General features: G+C 35.1%; 3 protein-coding genes across 3 annotated transcripts; 1 reads left to right on the top strand and 2 right to left on the bottom strand.

The window, feature by feature from the left end:
- Nucleotides 429–4,390, bottom strand: LOC109712983 (ATP synthase subunit delta', mitochondrial). The gene is made up of 2 exons (XM_020236882.1): nt 3,988–4,390; nt 429–1,102 (listed from the first exon to the last, which is right to left on the bottom strand). Exons 1-2 carry the CDS (start codon nt 4,279–4,281, stop codon nt 758–760), a joined length of 639 nt encoding a protein of 212 aa, XP_020092471.1. The 5' UTR covers nt 4,282–4,390; the 3' UTR covers nt 429–757.
- Nucleotides 9,893–12,367, top strand: LOC109712482 (thioredoxin H1-like). Its single transcript, XM_020236066.1, has 3 exons — nt 9,893–10,075; nt 11,767–11,889; nt 12,053–12,367. The coding sequence occupies exons 1-3, from the start codon at nt 9,989–9,991 to the stop codon at nt 12,185–12,187; spliced, it is 345 nt and encodes a 114-aa protein (XP_020091655.1). The 5' UTR covers nt 9,893–9,988; the 3' UTR covers nt 12,188–12,367.
- LOC109712291 (protein LST8 homolog) lies at nt 13,000–16,875 on the bottom strand. Its single transcript, XM_020235777.1, has 11 exons — nt 16,719–16,875; nt 15,712–15,851; nt 15,391–15,492; nt 15,195–15,307; nt 14,985–15,054; nt 14,612–14,689; nt 14,371–14,487; nt 13,973–14,067; nt 13,671–13,750; nt 13,511–13,570; nt 13,000–13,354 (listed from the first exon to the last, which is right to left on the bottom strand). The coding sequence occupies exons 2-11, from the start codon at nt 15,817–15,819 to the stop codon at nt 13,227–13,229; spliced, it is 951 nt and encodes a 316-aa protein (XP_020091366.1). The 5' UTR covers nt 15,820–15,851; nt 16,719–16,875; the 3' UTR covers nt 13,000–13,226.

Below are 18,099 nucleotides of genomic sequence, written 5' to 3'. Positions count from 1 at the left end.
AATGAGATTCCTGCGTACCAAACACCCACAAACCGAATTCCAGGGTAAAAAACAAGCAAACCAAACACGCCCTGTAACTGTAGTGTGTTGGAAATAATGGTCAGTGCAATTAAAATAAATCTTTAGTATATGAAATTACTAAGCTTTGATTTTCCTATACTCAGAAAGAGTTGATTAACTTAACATGAAACAAAATAAGCAAGCAGAAAAAATAGTGCAAATACTAAACAAATGCATCATCAGCAATTACAGCAATTTAACTAAAAGCCCAGTAAATAGTTTTTGATCTGATACTCGCATTGCGCACAGATTAGGTTCAGACAAATAGATGAAAACATGAAGACGATCCAAACAGAATAACAATATTTATTTAAACATTGATGGGCATAGGAAAATTTATTTTAATTAAATATATATACTAGACAATATAACCCAAATCAGAATTCCTGCAAACCTGTCCATATCAGGCCTGATCAAAATGATGAACACTTTCACCTTAGTATTGGCTAACCAGGAGGAAAAAGATATCTACCATTAAGAAACCACAAACGGGCAGTAACATAAATTCAAGGAACTACCGTTAAGAAACCATAAACGGAAGTGAACATAAATTCAAGGAAAGTACAAATTATTCAAGATACAATTTATTCAAGACACTCTTTTCTCAGTTCTTATGCAACGAGCAAGCTCGCTCTTCAGCTCATGTTCGAATTTTGGTGGCAAAGGAAGACGCTCTTCCAGTCTTAAATAATATATTTCAACCAGTTAGGGCAGCATTAAGTGCACTGTGGACGTCAACACCAATTTGTGCCTCAGCCTTTTCCAAATCCGTAGTAGCTGAGTTGAGCTTCTGGGTGAAGTCAGCGAGGCCCTTCTGTACCAGGCTAGAGTCGATGCGGTCAAGAGGGACGGCCTCGACTGCCACTATATCCGCAAAAGAGTTTGCATGGATGAACGCAAACCCACTGCTCACAAAGTACTTGTTCACCTCATTCCCTTCATGCACAGAGAGAAGGCCAGGCTTGAGCTCTGCGATCGTGGCGACGTGACCGGGGAGAACACCCATTTGCCCTGTGGTTGCTGGTATGATCACCATATCGACCTGAAATTAAAGAACATTTGTACATGGAAAAGAGTAGGACGAATGGTCATGACAAATAATAAATTTTGTATCTGATGTTATTATAGTAGCAAGCAAGGTTGCCTCAAAGATGTTCAGCAGACACAAGATTCAGCAAGAACCTAGAGGTGCATCCAGCACCAATGGAACGCATGATAAGGGAAAAGAGAAAAACAAGGACAACTCCACAGAACAATGGTAACTTAGTTGAGTAAACATATAAAAAACAAAACACATTTGAAAAATACCAAGAAAATCCTGCAGGAAAGCACACACAATTATCAGGTAATGATATATGAAAAGGAGTTGAGCAGTAAACGAAGCATTAATGTGACGAATGGAAGATAGATAATAACCATATATAGTGTGCAATTTACAGAATGAATGGTCATGGACATGAGGAACTGGAGTTCTTCCTAGTTATCCTAGATAACCAGATCCAAAAGTTAAAAACTGCTATCCACTGCCAAAATATGTTGCATAAGAACTGGGGGATAACTCGAGCTATTCCCTGCTGTATAAGGATCAACCACGGCATTAAGAATCAATTTAGTTTAAGACTTGTAGGTCTATCGCAAGATTCAGATTCCCAAGAATCCAATAATGGGAACAAAACAACCAGGAAGTGTTGTGTTTAGGCTATGCAGTGATCATGTATCAAATTACTAAGAACAAATGACTATAACTGATAAATAGTGTAGAGATGACGAACAAGAATTCATTCCAAATTTGCTCCATTGACCACCACCACCACCAACGAACATCTTTAAGCACTGCCATTCACACCAGCTAACCACATTGGTTAGCAATCACCACTTTTGCATCAACACTTTTGACCACCTCAAATTACCACTAGCCATCATTTGCTATCCCAGCTACCACTATAATGGGCCACTTCAAGCTATGGTCAGCAATGACAACAAATGCACAAAACCAACTCATGTTGACTAATTAACCAAGCACCAACTGATTAAGCAAATTCAACTATCATAATATTATGCATGGACATGGTAGTACATATCATTTCTGTAGATATCAAATTGCCCAGCAAGGAGATCCATCACGTGGCCTTTTTGTCCAAAATTCACAGTTTTCAATTAGATTAGATCAAGTATTCGTCCAACTTAATTTAATTCGAAATATTCAGATTCTAGCCGAAACTTGCTAATTATCTTAATATGGCTCAATTGGAGATGATATAAATCATTGTAACATAAAAATCTGCTGGAGAAATCACTTCTCGCCACAAAGTCTTCTCTCCTAGTAGCAGTTTTGCACACTAGACTACAGTAATTCTAATTCTTGTGGGAAATAGATGGCATGCGAAAGTAAGGCATAGAGTCAAGAAAGGAAGAGATAAAATAAAATAAAATAAAATATAAATATACATAAAAAGGGATGAGAGGGAAGAGAAAAAGAAGGCCAACGGCCAAAATTCCAATCAGATCTCTAAACATCGCCCACAGATAGTGCTTCATTCTGATGTCTTCTTTCAGAATTGATGGAACAGTTGCAACCTTTTTTCTCCTCTTGTTCTAACTCCTCTCGGTTGGGATCCTTCCACTAGATAGCATTCTCCAGCAGATAACAACAGACAGCTAAATTTGAGTCCACTAGGGCTCCAACCTAATCAGCTAATGTAACAGAAACCAAGAAAGTAAAGTCCAAGCCCAAATGCATGCTAGATCAAACATGACCGGACTAAGATTAAAAGATTAAGGATTGCCTCCATACAGTTTTACATTACTTACATGTAATCACTTTTGTAGTCCTAGTCGTAAAGCATAGAGGATCCTAGGAAGGGAGAAGCGTGACCCGAACAAAGCTCCACTGTGCTCTTGGCTACTAGCCGAGTCTGAACAGTGTAATGTTACCTGTAGGACTTGCCATGCAAATCTGGTAACCTAATAATCTAATATTCAAATAGAAAACTGGTATTACGAATTGCAAATCTATGTTCTGCCCTAATCCTCGATTCTTGTTTTATCGTAACTAATAAAATTATTTTCTGATTCTACTATCTTTTCGTTTTTTCTACTGCTTGTCCTTGAACATACAAGAGTATGTCATTAGTCGATTAACACAACCAAAAAATCCAAGATATATGAATAGCCAGCATTTTTTCCATTTTTCTAATTCATATTAGCAAGTTGATTATAATCTAGATGCAGTACCAACACCTTTCGACTTCAAGAATTTTCACGTTATGAGTTCGAGTACTAATCTTAACAATTCCAGCTCCAAAAGAAATTTCTATATGATTGCCAACAGCCACCGTTTTGATGTTCCATTTGGTAATATCTTCTCCTTACTAGGGTACATTCAGTATTTGATCCATATTGATCGACACTCCACAAAAAGGGCTTGTTTGGCTTGGATATGGAATGGAATTCAATGATTCTGATAGTTGTTGTTTGTTTTACCGGCATCAAATTCTGATTCCCATTTCAAAGTGGAATGGGAATAAATGACCCAATCCGGCTTCCTAGATTGGCCCAATCCAAAGTAAACAATTCAAAATCTTCTCACAAACATCTCCTCCTCCTCTCCCTTGATCACTCTCCTCTTTCAAAATTCTAGATGTCCTGATTATCTATTCCAATTTCCATTCCAATAATGAACCAAAAAGTTTGGATGATTCATCATTCTACTTCCCATTCTAATGCAATCCAATTCCATTTCTCATTCTCATTCCAATCATGAACCAAACATGCCCTAAAGTAAGAAATTTTGAATCAAATCGAGAGAACCACAACCAAAACCAAAACCAAAACTGAAACCCTAGGTAGTGCCGAACGAAACCAAATATGCACCGAAACAAACGTACAGTAAAGGGCATTAAGAGGAAAATAGATAGGGATCTGGACCTCCTTGTTGGAGATCTCGGATTGGTAGGGGAGGACGAAGTTGACGGTGAGCTTGGAGGGGATCGAGGAGGGGGTCGGTGGTCGGGGCTTCATGAACGCCGAGGGCGTCTTCGGGGGCTCCAGGCTCGGCGCCACCTTGCGCCACGCCTCCACGAACCCCGTGTCCTCCGTCGCCGGCGCCGGCACGTCGGTCGAGAACGCCGCCCGGGGCCCCGCCGCCGCCGCCGCCGCGCGGCCGCCGGAGGCGGAGGAGGAGGACGATCGGATCAGGAGGCGCGAGGCGTGGCGATACATGGCGGCGCTTCTCTCTCTTTTAGCTCTCTCTCTCTCTCTCTCGTCTCTTTGAGGCTTGAGCTCTCTCTCTCTCTCTCTCTCTCTCTCTCCACGAATGCGGAGCGGAGCGGAGCGAAGCGGAGCGTATGTTGATAGCACATTGTAGGATGTTGGCCTATGGGCTGTAAAGCCTTTCAGCCCAATTTGTTTGTGGGTCCGGGTAATTTTTCTTTTCTGGTTCAAGTCCGGCCCATTATGAGGCTATGCAAGGCAAAGGTTATTGCATACCTTGGGATGAAAAAGGGATAGGATATTGTCGTGATAAAACTATATCTACATCCATATTCTTTTCCGAATATAAATGCGGATATAGATATGTATTAAATATTAAATTTTTATTATTATATTTGCTAAAAACGGATTCAAATACCGTTAAGATACTTTTTCGAAATGGAATATAGATTGAATAATAATAATAATAATAATAACAATAATAATAATAATAATAGAATCGAGCTCCTATGCTTTTAAAAGTACCAAGTTATTAGTGCTTATAGATTTTTAGCCATTGGATTAAAAGATATGCGGTTAAGATGATGTGGGCTCCCTAGGGTTTAGTGGGTGGGTTGTTGGTTGAATAGTATAATCTAATGGTTGAAAATGATCCGATGACTAGATCTAACGGTAAAAAACTTACAAGCACCAAGTGCTTGGTACTTTTACAAGCACCATAGCTGGACTCATAATATATATATATATATATATATAGTAGGGCTAGAATACTTGTAAAAGTATCATGGGGGTGATACTTGTGTGTTTTTAGCCCTTGGATGGAGAGATGTGAGGTTGAGATGATGGTGGTAGGTGGTGGTAGGTGGAATAGTGTTTAATCTAAGGGCTATTAATAATCAAAAAGTAGATCCAATGGCTTAAAACCTAATAGTACCATGATGGTGATACTTGTAAAAGTATCATAGCTCAACTATATATAATATTGTATATATATATAATATATATATATAGAACTAAGGCTACTTGCATAATTAGCACCAAGTCATTCTACTACCAATTTTGGCCATATGATTAAGCAAGATGTGGCGTTTTGATGATTTTAGGATGACTGCTGGGCCCTTACGGGTTGAGTGTGTGCTTGGTTGAATGAGTATGATCTATACAGGAAAAATGATCAAAAGAGATCTAACCGCAGAAAACTTGGTACACCAATTCTTCGTGCTATTATAAGCATAGTAGCCGGACTTTAATAATATAGTATATATATATATCAGTATTATATATATATATTTAAAAGTTGTAGCTCCTCCATCTTTTTAAAAGTCATCAGTCATTGATCTTGTAAGTTTTTATTCGGCCCTTGATTAACAGGAGTGCGGTAGATATATGTGGGCCCCTTATGGTTGAGTGGCTTAGTTTGTTGAATAGTGAATATCTAACGATGAAAAATGATCAAAGGACATAAATCTACGGTAAAAAATTTACAAGCATCCAAATTTTTTGTGCTTTATAACAAGCAACCATAGCCGGACTATATATAATATAGTATATATATATATATATAGTATATATATATATATATATATAAAATTGAGCTCCTATGCTTTTAAAAGTACCAAGTCATTGGTGCTTGTAAGTTTTTAGCCCTTGGATTAAGAAATGTGCGGTTAAGATGATGTGGGACCCCTAGGGTTAAGTGGGTAGTTGGTTGAATAGTATAATCTAACGGGTGAAAATGATTAAAGGCGTAGATCTAATGGTAAAAAATTTACAAGTACCAAATACCTAGTAGTTTTACAAGCACCATAGCCGGACTCTATATATATATATATAGTAGGTCTTCCGTGTTTTCGAAAGTACGGAGGCCTCTGTGCTTGTAAATTGTTTTCGATGATAGGACATCCGATTCGACGATCGGCTCCATTAGCCATAATCTATGCTATTGGAACTATCTAGAAACCAAATTTTATAATTTTTCGACTTCATTTACCAAATGATCAAAAGCTTTCAAAAATGACTATTTTAACGGCCGATGTGGCACGTTTTTAAATTCAACGGTGTAGAAATATCCAATTACATGAAACTTTAATAGAAAATTCTACTTAACATCAAGAGCAAGAACAATAATTCCGATTTGAAATTTGAGTCATTTATCGCTGTTTTTTATGAGATTTTTATTTTCTGCCGTTCATTTTGTGGCTACTCGTTCACTAGGCAAACGAAGCTAAAAAATTATGAAATTTGGTTTCTAGATAGTTCTAATAGTGTAGATCTTGTCTAACGGAACCGATCGCCAAATTGGACGTCCCATCATCGAAAACAACTTACAAGTACGGAGGCCTCCGTACTTTCGAAAGCATAGAAGCCTAGCTCTATATATATATATATATATATATAGAGAGAGAGAGAGAGAGAGAGAGAGAGAGAGAGAGAGAGTTTTGACGTGGGTAACAATCGATAGTAGAGCTGCTCGGTTTACTACAATTGTTTTGATGATAGAGCTTCAAATTGACGATCGGCACAGATATGACATGATCTAAACCATTGAAATATCTAGAAGAATCAAATTTCATGATTTTTTTGCTATCACTAACTGAACGATTTAAAGGTAGTGATAAAATCATTAAACCTTTTAAATAACTGATATGGCTACTATAAGAAGATTCATAAATAATAAATTTTTGTTAAATAAATCTGCTTAAGGACTATTTTAAATAACTTTAGTATCATGCTACTTTGTGGCAGCGAATATTCATTTCCAGCATTTATTTCTAGTTCATTGTAGATGGACAAATAACAATATCGAAAGAGTAAATACATGAAAATTGATGTTTCCAGATTCAGTTTAGAATAGTTTAGATCATGTTATAACGGTGCAGTTTATAGTCCTCTGCCGATCATCAATTTGGAAGCTCTATCATCAAAATAAATTAGTAGTACCGAGCGTTTTTTAATACGATAAGTATTCGTAGCAAAACCTATGCCATATATATATATATATAGTGCACACATATAAATATAAATTAGAATTGGCAATAATATAACTAAAGTTTCAAATGCATATTCAAAGTTTTATATACCTATATTTGATTGAATACAATTCAATATTTAGCAAACACAAATGAAATATTTATATGAAAATCATAATAAATAAATGATATTATTACAATCAAATTTTATAATCTTATTTAGTTAGCTAAGTATTGATATATACCTAGTATTGCAGTTGCAGCGATGAATTAAAGTTGTGATGGGTAATGTGCTAATAATTAAAATGTCACATCACTTTTACACTAAAAATAATGTATGAATATTTAGTTAACTAAATTGAATTATCCAATTAAACTAAACTTTTGCCTCTCCACTAGACATTTATACGTGGGGTTGTGTGTATTAATATATGACGTTTCCAAGAGTACGATTGGACTAATCCATACAAATCCATCCAATTATTAAAATAATAATAATAATACTTTTCCTTGGCACTATTTTTACATAAAACTTTTTAAGAAAAACTATTTTGCTGCACTGTTAAAAATAAAAAGTAATTTTTATCTACCGAAGGTGCTTCTAACAATTTCACCATATGTTAAAAAAAAAAAACTTATATAGTATTATTATTATTATTATTGCAATAATTTGTTTTTGATGAATTTATAGTAATATAAGATTTGCCACGCAAATCCAAATTTTACTTTCACAAATTTCTCTTGTTTCCTTATCTATTGTCACTCCTACCAATTTTACACAATTTTGTATATCGATCCTCTCGGTTTAAATCGAATTTTCGAATCATAATGAATCACTCCATTCGGTTCAATTTTTTATATAATTTGATTTATTTCAATTATAAAAGTTAAAAACTAGAAAAATTGAATAAACCAAATAACCCGAAATTTTAGTAAAATCAACATATATTAGTCTCAAATTTTAGAGGAAAAAATTTGTATCTTGATTTTAAATAATAATCAAATAATTAGAGATATTAACGTAATAATTTTAACATAAACTAATTAGGACTATATTTTATTTAAGTAGTGTTAAAAAATTTAAACTAAATAAAAATATTTTATGAAAATTAAATAGATCCGAATTATTTTTGTGCAATTCCATTCGATTCAATTTTGAAGAGCTCTTTTGTTTAGGAATGTCAACGGGGCGGATTTCGGGTGGATTTTTAAAAATCCGAACCCCAACCCGACTCCGAACCCCAACCCGACTCCAAACTTGAATCTCAACCCAAAACCTGAATTTCAACCCAACGGATTTTAAAAATTCATATCCAAATCCAAATCCGAACTCAAAAATTTGAAACCAAAACAATTATTTCTCATTTCATATACATATTATATAATATTAAATTTTCATATACATATTATATAATATTAAATTTATATATACATATTATATATAATGTAAAATAAATTCAGATTCAAGTCGAATTCGAATAGGGTTTGAATTCAGATCGGGTACAATCAAAATTCATATCTATCAAATTTTTATTTTTAATATTTATATCTAAAATTATATTTATTTAACATAAAATAAATTTAATCCGTTCAGCTTCGAATTTGGATAAAATTTGAGATATCCGTAACCATTTACATCGTTTCGTATGGCCAACACCTGGTAAGCGCATACGTCAGCATACGTCAACACCCAATAGCATTTCGATGTGTGTAACGGAAAATATTGACCAGCTCCAATTTCCTAATACGTCGAATCGAGACGTATATTTGGAAACTATTCATTCATTCACATTATATACGTAGGAATATGGAGGTCAACGGGTCTGATTAGATTTGGGAGGGATTTTTAAAAATTCGAACCCGACCCTCATTCCAAATCCGAAATCCGAATTCGAATCTAAATTCAAAAAATTTTAAAAATTTATATCCAAATCTGAACTCGTACCCGAATATGAAATTCCAAACCTAAAATAATTATTTCTCTTTTTAATATTTCAAAATATNATATATATATATATATATATATATATATATATATATATATATATATATATATATATATAATGTAAAATAAATTCGAGTTTGGGTCAGGTTTGGTTTCGAGTCGAGTACAATCAAAATTCATATTGGTATCCATATCCGTCAGATTTTTATTTTTTGATATTTTCATATCCGAAACCATATCCATTTAATGTTGGATAAACTCGCTTTCTTCGGGTTCGGGTTCGGGTTCGGGTTCAGATAAAATTTCGGGTATCTGTATTCATTGGCATCCCTACGGAGGAATGGCAAAATGCATGAAGAGGTCAACACTTGTGGACGTTTTGGAAATAGCCCCTATATTATTTTTGTAAAAAAAAAAAAAAGAAATTGGCATCTCTTTAATTTATAACTTTTGTAATTTGAATCAAAAATAAGGGATTAAAAAAAATTGAAAGGTGATTTTTCAGAAACTAATATAGGTGAGGGATCTCCATGCATTTTTGTACATGGTGCACGAGGAAGGAAAGAGAGCGAAACGGAAACTACGAACGTGGGCAATTACGTAATTTGACACCGCCTAATACGCCTATATAAACTCCTCGATCGCCGGTAGGGTAAAAGCATCGAGCATTTCGGTTTTTTGTGCTTTTTTATTTATTTTTATTTTATATTTTGCGATCCCACCGAGGAAGAAGAAGAAGAGAGAGAGAGAGAGAGAGAGAGAGAGAGAGAGAGTGTGTAGAGAGGGAGGAGAGAGATCGATAATGGCGGAGGAGGGAGCCGTGATCGCATGCCACGCCGTGGAGGAGTGGAGTCGCCAACTCCAACAGGCGAATGAGTCGAAGAAGCTGGTGATCTCTCTAACCCTAAAATTCTCTTTCCTGTTTCGTTTGATCTCACATTTTAGCGTTTTCTTTGGAATTAGTTGAATCCTATGGCACATTTGGTGTGGATGATGAGTCGTTTGTGATCTTTTAATATTTTTAAACCAAATCAGTAAATGAGTTTTATATGAAATCTGTTTAGGGTTAACATTTTGATATCATAGTTAGAAATATCTAAGATTTTTTTTTTTTACTTTTTTTTATCAAAATGTAAAATTTTCATGTATATAGGCCTCAAAATTGCAATTTTTCATATATTTTTGGATATTTTAACAAAAAGTTTAATCAGGGATCTATGGTAATTGTTTATTAACTTTGAGTGTTTGAGAATTAGGTTGTAGGTATATTGAGTTATGGCACATTATTCGTGGGGTGTTCATTTCATTTGAGAGAGATTGCGAAATGTTGCGTAAATGTAAGCAATGGGTCAGAAGCAGCAAGGAAATAAGGGAGAGGAAAAGGAGTAAGAACAATAGTGAGAAGTAGAGACAAAGTATATATATATATATTGAAAAGTGTGATTAGTCTCCTTGTTTCAAGATCAAAATTTCCAGTTTTTCTCTGCTTCATGCTCTGTTTGTGCCTTCATTTGATAGGTTTATTAATTTGCATAATAAATAAAATACATTTATGTGATTCACTAGATATTATGTTCCTTGTATATTTGAAAGGTGCGATTAGCTTCTTTATTTCAAGATCAAAATTTTCAGTTTTTCTCTGCTTCATTCTCTGTTTGTGCCTTCATTTGATGGATTTATTTGCATAATAAATAAATTGCATTTATGTGATTCACTGTATTTATGATGCATCTGTAAATACTTGGTGTGAGTACATGATGCCGCATTGTCTCCTCAAACAGTATCCACGATGCTTGTTCTAAAATATACAATTTGAGGGTTTGTTTAGCTCACCTATTTTAGACTGTAAAATCAGAATGAGATTCATTAACTCTGATAGTTGTTATTTCTTTTACGGGAATCAGATTTCTATTCTCATTTGACTCTGGAATGGGAATAACCCAATCCATTAATGGCACAGTTTAGCTTTAAATCTCGAATTGGTTCATTCCAAAGTAAATCATTCAGAGTTCTCTCTTACAAACACCTTCTCATTCTCTCCATTCATCACTTTTCTCTTTCTTAACCAAAATACTCTCACAAAGTCCTAGATGTTCATTCTGATTTTCATTCCAATAAATAAATGAAATATTTTTGAATATTCGTCATTCCATTTTTCATTCCAATACAATTCAATTCTATTTTTCATTCTTATTCCAATCATAAACCAAACATGCCCTAAGTGTGTATGTCACACCGGTCTTGTTAATAGGAGTTTCAGTATTACTTTTGTATTATATTTCCAGCTTAAAATTGCCCCTAATACAATGCAAGCTTTTTCAACTACCAAATGTTTTGATTTCTTATTTTTTAGCTTTAGATGTTTTCCAATTGATTGCGTTTTGCGAATTATATAGGCAATGTATCGGCTAGAAGTCTGCTTAGATCTTCTTGTTACTCTTACACCAATTTTTCTACCTCAGCTTGATTTTACTTGATCATTCATGTCGTTCAACTGGTTATTTTAACTAGTAGGCAAAATATATATACATATATATTATTATTATTTTAACTTGGCGAAACCTAAATTTCCTTGTTTAGGTTGTCGTTGACTTCACTGCTTCGTGGTGTGGCCCTTGCCGTATGATTGCTCCTGTTTTTGCTGAATTTGCCAAGAAGTACCCTGGAGTTGTTTTCCTGAAGGTGGATGTTGATGAATTGAAGGTGGGTCGCATTTCTCTCACTCTAACACTCTGTGTTCTAGTCGAAAACCAGCTCTCGTTTTGGACCAAATTAAATTGGTTTTTATGCGACATAGTTTGATTTCCAAATACAGCCTTATATCTAATTTTGCTACTATGCTGACAGAAGCTTTTTCTATTCGCAGGGCGTCGCACGTGAGTGGGAGGTCGAGGCGATGCCGACCTTTGTTTTTCTCAAGGAAGGGAAAGCCGTGGATAAGCTCGTCGGTGCTGTGAAAGACGAGCTGCAGAAGAAGATTGAGCTGCTCAAGTCAAACTAAGCGCGACTAGTCGCTCACATATCATCAGCTTAACTTATGCTATATAGATATTAGGTAAAATGTGTTTGCAGTTAAGAACTGAATTTGAGACTTGTTTAGTTAGTAACTGTGTTATCTGGATATATTGCTGCAGTGTTGCTGGTTTGTTTGTGGACATATGCTTATCGCTCTTGTTTGAAATAAACTTGTTGCTTTTATATTTGCTCTCTCTCTCTCTCTCAATAATCTGATTTAATAACTACTTGAGACTACCTTATATGCAATGTCCTCTTTATTTTATATATATTATTATATTTTACATATCGCAATAACTAGTTACGATATAATTTCTTATAATTTTACCAGCAAACACTGATTTGAAATTCTAGAAAGGCTCCAAACTTACATGGGTTTCGGGACCATCTGCTAACGCCTCCAGTTTTTACTATTTGGTTGGGTAATCAAATCTAATTTTCAGAGCAAATTCCTTGAGCTCTCGTTTCTCCTACTTTTTTAACGTGTTGGTAGGTTTGAAAATAAAAGTTCCATATAGTCTCAAAGTCTCAATGACCTTCATAAATCTTTTACCAAAAATTCAAAAAAAAAAATGACAGAATATTAGTGTGCGACTTGGAACCATTTATAATCAAGCAATGCATCAGTTAATAATAATAATAATAATAATAAGGGGGAACAAAAAGAAATTTAAATGTTCAATGATCTAAAGTTACCCATTTTTTTTTTGGACCGTGGGGAGGAGACTCCCCCTAAGACTCAGACAAGCCTCTTCAGTATCAATTCTTAATAGTTCAAGTAAAGCTCAAATGGCAAGATAAGGATTAATCTATTCACAGCTAATATATGCACGACAGTTTTAAGCGCATTCAATCTAGAATACAAAGAAACCGGTTCTAACCAAAGCTGCTATGGCGAAAAGCTGTGGTTTGAGCATCGACAAGCGACCAGAATCAAACCAATAAAAATGAAAAAGACCTTTTAAGAAGCTAATTTTGTACATGGAAGGCTTCTGCTTCTGCACATTAAGTCCGATACCGTAAAACTATGATGGGTGCGATTCGGCGCCGTCGTGTAGAGCACAGCAAATAGCAGCTTTATGATGCCCCTGATACACCCTGATGGTTTCTCCCGTGGACATTGTCCATAGTCTTGCAGTTGTATCAGAAGAAGCTGCATGTCAACATATTATTCATTAGGCAAAATTGGCTCGCGACGCCTACAGTTATCATGTTTACCCTCATAAAGTTGATAATTAACAAATGCCCCTGTACCCTTTCAGCCACCTGCAAGATTGATAATTGATTTTAATGTGATGCAATGTCTTACCTGTTATTAAATATGCACCGTCAACCGAGAACACGCAATCCCAGACCCAGCGTTGATGACCTGAATATGATTTATGTATGAGTTTAAACACGCTGATGAGTGTGCCCGTGAAAACAAAATTTTGAATTTTGAACATCTAACAATGGTAAACAATGCTTACCTACTAAAGTTCGTTCCAGTGTAAAACCATCGACGTTCCATATTTTAACCGTGTGATCCGATGAAGCAGTTGCAAGATACCTAGAAAAAAGTTCGACAGAAAAAATGTCAGATTCCAACTGTAGCGGAACATATGTAATCCGTGGTATACTACTCCATCTTTTCATGTAAGAACAGAGCTAAGAGCAAATCGAAAATTCTAAGATAGGTCACTAGTACGCTTCCCTGCTATAGACGATTGATGTTTCAATACAAGTTGATGCAGTAGCAGCAATAATTCGTAGTTAATGCTAGATTACATACCTCTGCGGATCACAGAATTCTGGAGAAAGAAGGCACTTCAGGATGTAGCCATCATGGGCTTGTAATTTATGCAGCGGCTCAAAGTATGTCATTGTCTAAATAAAACAATCTGTTAGCTCAAACATAACTAAAAAAAATAAAAGATAAAAATGTTCATGGCCTACAGAAAAGGGTTCAGCAGATGCGTATTAATTGATATTTAACTTATTGCTACCATGTGCTCTTATGGACGTCAGAAATTTCTGACGGAAAACTAACCAGGGATGACATTGTAAAGTTAGCTAAGTTTGAGGACTAATCTGTTTAAAATTATAAAAAAGGGCAAATTCCAACAAATTCCAACAAATTCAATAGTTCAGGGAACACCGCAATGTTTAACCCAAGAGCAAGCTTAATACCTGTGTTCCCTTGAGCAAACGCCACACATAACATGTCCCACGATTGTTTGCAGCAACCACCATGCTTCCATCCCACATCACAGTTAGAGACCTTATTGCGGTATCAACCTCTGGTACCTGCATTCAAGCGAATTATGGCGCAAACTCAACTACGGCAATCTTTCATTTTATCTTTTCATTAAAGATGTAGGGAGGCAAATTGTGACAGCTGAAGACTAAGAGCAGCAAAAAATGTACTCACCAGCTCACAGCTGCATGAATTTGCAACTAAATCCCACACTCGTATATTTCCATTTTGATCGCCAGATATTAGTTCCTTCTGCAAATGTTGGCGAGATACTGATTACATAAAAGGGTTTCTAAGATCTGAGAATGCTTGCTTGAACTACAAAATGACTCATTGAAACGACGAGTTCTATAAATATGTTCAAGGACACAGAGGTCAAAATCCAAAACATATTCAGGTTCTATAGACAAAACTGAAGTAGCGTGAAGATGTGACCAGACAATGAAATGGGAAACCAACAGATTGAATTCAGAGAAAGTCTGATCTTCATGCATACTTTCTTTCACAACTACAAAAAGATCAGAAATGGAACAGTACATAAGTCAACCTGATTTGGGTGTAGAACGACTGTGTTGACAGCTGCACGACTTTCATACTCCCGTTGACAAGTTGCTGTCCTGAAACCAATTACGATAAGAATATAGTTATTATCCATTTAGAAAATAAAACATGTCATGATAAATAAGAGAGTCCACAAATCCATCACTGCACATATTTTTTAGCATAGTAATTGAATTAGAATAACTGCTTGAGATACCTTATATCCCAGATCTTTACAGTTCCATCTTCAGAACCTGAATACATCCAATTGCCATCACATTGAAATCCCACTGCCATCACATTGTTTGTATGCGAATCATAGCTAATAACCTGGCAATGGGGCAATGTAAGAAAAGAAAACACAAATAGATGGCACCGGAAGAGTCAATTAACTTCACGGAACATGGGCATACTGGTTGAGGGCTGTTAGAATTGACATCAAAGAGGCGGATGTGAGGATTTCCAGCTGCAGCCAAGAATCGCTTGTCAGGAGTTATCTCAAGCCGATTGATTTGCTGCCAATATGAGATAAGAAATATATTTAGAATCAATAACATTACTAACACCGTAGTAATCATGCAGTAAACAATCACTTAGTTGCTCGGGTTCACAGATTTCTTAATGCAGTAATAATTCAGATAACTGAATTGCAGCCGTAGTAAAGTTAGATAGAGATAATATACAAATCACACAAAAGGAAACAGATAAGCTGGCTACGACATTTGAAAACTCACGGAATCTGGGTACTGAATAGTGCGGTAACAGCGCCCGCTCTTCGCCTCCCAGAACTTAATAGTGTGGTCATAGCTGCCAGTGGCAAGTATCACAGAAGGCTGGCTCATCTTGAACCCGTCAATCAGCCTCCCCGACAAAACTGATATAGTTCAATAAACCAAGAAGAAAATATAACTACAGGATAAAGGAACAGAAATGAAGCTATACAGACAAATGTGATTCACCCTCCCAATCATCAAACTACTCAGATGTTAGTCAATTGCATAACATTTTCAACAAAATACCAGATCTATCACCAAGGAAAAACAAGATTCCAACCTCAGAATCTCTAATTTGACCTTATTTAACTCCAATTGATAACTATGATTAATAAAAGAATGATGATTATGAAACAAAAACACGAATTCAATCAACTGTACCAAGTGTCAGCATAAAATCAGATTTTGATTAAGAGAAGAACAAAGAGGAAGCAAAAGAACAAAGAGATGCTGAAAATTTTGAGTGGTTTCTAATCCTTGCCTTACATATAATCAATAATACAATATAATACATCAAATTTATGCCATAACTCCTGAGAATATATTCTTTGCAGTTCATAAGCCTTAATAGCATTAATACTAGCAATAGCATGTTCCTCCATACACTAATACTGCAAATGAAAACTTAAAAACCAAAAAGGTATTAACTTGTTAAGGAACAAAAAAAAAAAAAAAAAAAAAGTCTTCTTTAAGCACCAAAACTGCAATCAACAAATAATGTAATAAAACCACTGCACTAAGTACACAAAATATTGCGGCCAAAACCTATTTTGGACCCAATAATCTCGTATTCAATTGTTTCAATTAACCAAATTAGATACAATCCACACAGCAAAACCGCAATTATCAAATCAGGAACGAGCTAAAACGAAACCAATAAAACCTAAACGATTTCGATCGCAACAAAAACCAAAGAACAAGCACAAATGGATCGCATGAATCTATATCCCCAATTAACATAAAATTACCTCCCTTTTCACATCGCCCCGAACCCTAGGTTACCACATGCGATTGGAGCATTGATTCCAAACTATTCTTCGACATCGTTACCCCTCTCTCTCTCTCTCTCTTTCTCTCTCTCGTCCTTGAGCACGCCACAGGGACGCAGAGGAGAGAGGGTTTACATTAGTGGCCTATGGGAGTATAAATGGACCGGGTCGGGTCCTGATCGAGTTTAATCCAAACCAAGCCCAATAAATCTATTAGTAGGCCGGGTCGGGCTCATAGCCTAATGGGGCGGGTTTTGTTTGATCCGGATTTTGCCCATGCGAAATTGGCCTATGGGCTAGAGATGGGCTTCAAAAGTTGGACTCGAAATGGTTTTGGGCCTATCCGTGTTTACTTAAACCATGCTTAAACCCAGGTCAAACCCACTCAATCATGATTAATTAATGATAAACACGCGCGTAACTTGCATGAACTATCGACCACTTTGAGTCCACTACCAATCTTTCAAAATTTTGATTTTACTACTCTACCTTTCAATTGTTTACTCGTGAACCGCGCTTTAATTTTAAAATTTAAATGTGTCGTTTAATTACTATTATTTCATTTAATTCTCGCAACTGTAAATTTATTAAATTGAGTAATTAGCCTAAATTTTAAGTCAAAATGTCGTTAACCAACTCAAATTAAACGAATTGAAAGGTAGAATAGTAAAATTAAATTTTGAAAGGTTGGGTAGTCGATTCAAAACAATTTATAATTCAGATAAGTTTTGTATGTTTTTACCTTAATTAACTTATCTATCTTTTATTTAGTACAATGAGGCAATAAAATTTCTTTTAATTTAGCCTAAGTTGTGGCAGTAAATTCAATAAATTTAATTAAAAAGTCAATTTTCTTTTTTTGGTTTTTTCGAGGATTAAATATTTTTATTTTTTAAGTTATTTATTTAAATTTATCAAATTTGGTGAGAATCTGAGAGACTAAGGATATTTTGTCTATTAAATTATATAAAACAATCGTTATTTTTATATTTTTATATTATTTACATGATTTTATACTTTATATTAGAAATTCCTCCTCTTCTGAGATGGAGAATTTTTTTATTGGCCCACAACGTAAACTTGAATTAAATAAAAACAAATCAATTATGCCGGAAATTAGCTGTTTCTCGAATTAAAAATTTTCTACTCTAATATCAAATTATATAAAATAACTATTTTTCTTTAAAAAGTTAAATCAATAGAAAATGATATTTTTATATTTTTTATATTTAACAATGCCCAGATTCAAAGGCTTTTAGCCACCGTCCATTTTGCATCCCAAGCGTGGTCGGTGGCTTTCCCATAAAGTCGGCGCCGTACCATACATTATTCCTAAATTACCTCACCACCGCCCACTTGA

The sequence above is a fragment of the Ananas comosus genome, linkage group 7 (genome assembly GCF_001540865.1).
Source record: "Ananas comosus cultivar F153 linkage group 7, ASM154086v1, whole genome shotgun sequence".
Classification (NCBI taxonomy): Eukaryota; Viridiplantae; Streptophyta; class Magnoliopsida; order Poales; family Bromeliaceae; genus Ananas; species Ananas comosus.
This window is presented reverse-complemented; position numbering and strand designations above follow the sequence as displayed.

Bases quoted from the DNA above. Each gene is read 5' to 3' on its own strand.
- LOC109712983 (XM_020236882.1), bottom strand. From the start codon at position 4,281: ATGTATCGCCACGCCTCGCGCCTCCTGATCCGATCGTCCTCCTCCTCC. The intron at 1,103-3,987 runs GTCCAGATCCCT...CTTTAATTTCAG, and splicing joins CCGAGATCTCCAACAAGGAG to GTCGATATGGTGATCATACC.
- LOC109712482 (XM_020236066.1), top strand. From the start codon at position 9,989: ATGGCGGAGGAGGGAGCCGTGATCGCATGCCACGCCGTGGAGGAGTGG. The intron at 10,076-11,766 runs GTGATCTCTCTA...TTCCTTGTTTAG, and splicing joins CGAATGAGTCGAAGAAGCTG to GTTGTCGTTGACTTCACTGC. The intron at 11,890-12,052 runs GTGGGTCGCATT...TTCTATTCGCAG, and splicing joins TGGATGTTGATGAATTGAAG to GGCGTCGCACGTGAGTGGGA.
- LOC109712291 (XM_020235777.1), bottom strand. From the start codon at position 15,819: ATGAGCCAGCCTTCTGTGATACTTGCCACTGGCAGCTATGACCACACT. The intron at 15,055-15,194 runs GTATCTCAAGCA...AATTGGTTTCAG, and splicing joins GTAAAGATCTGGGATATAAG to GACAGCAACTTGTCAACGGG. The intron at 13,751-13,972 runs GTATGTAATCTA...ACTTTTTTCTAG, and splicing joins GAATTCTGTGATCCGCAGAG to GTATCTTGCAACTGCTTCAT.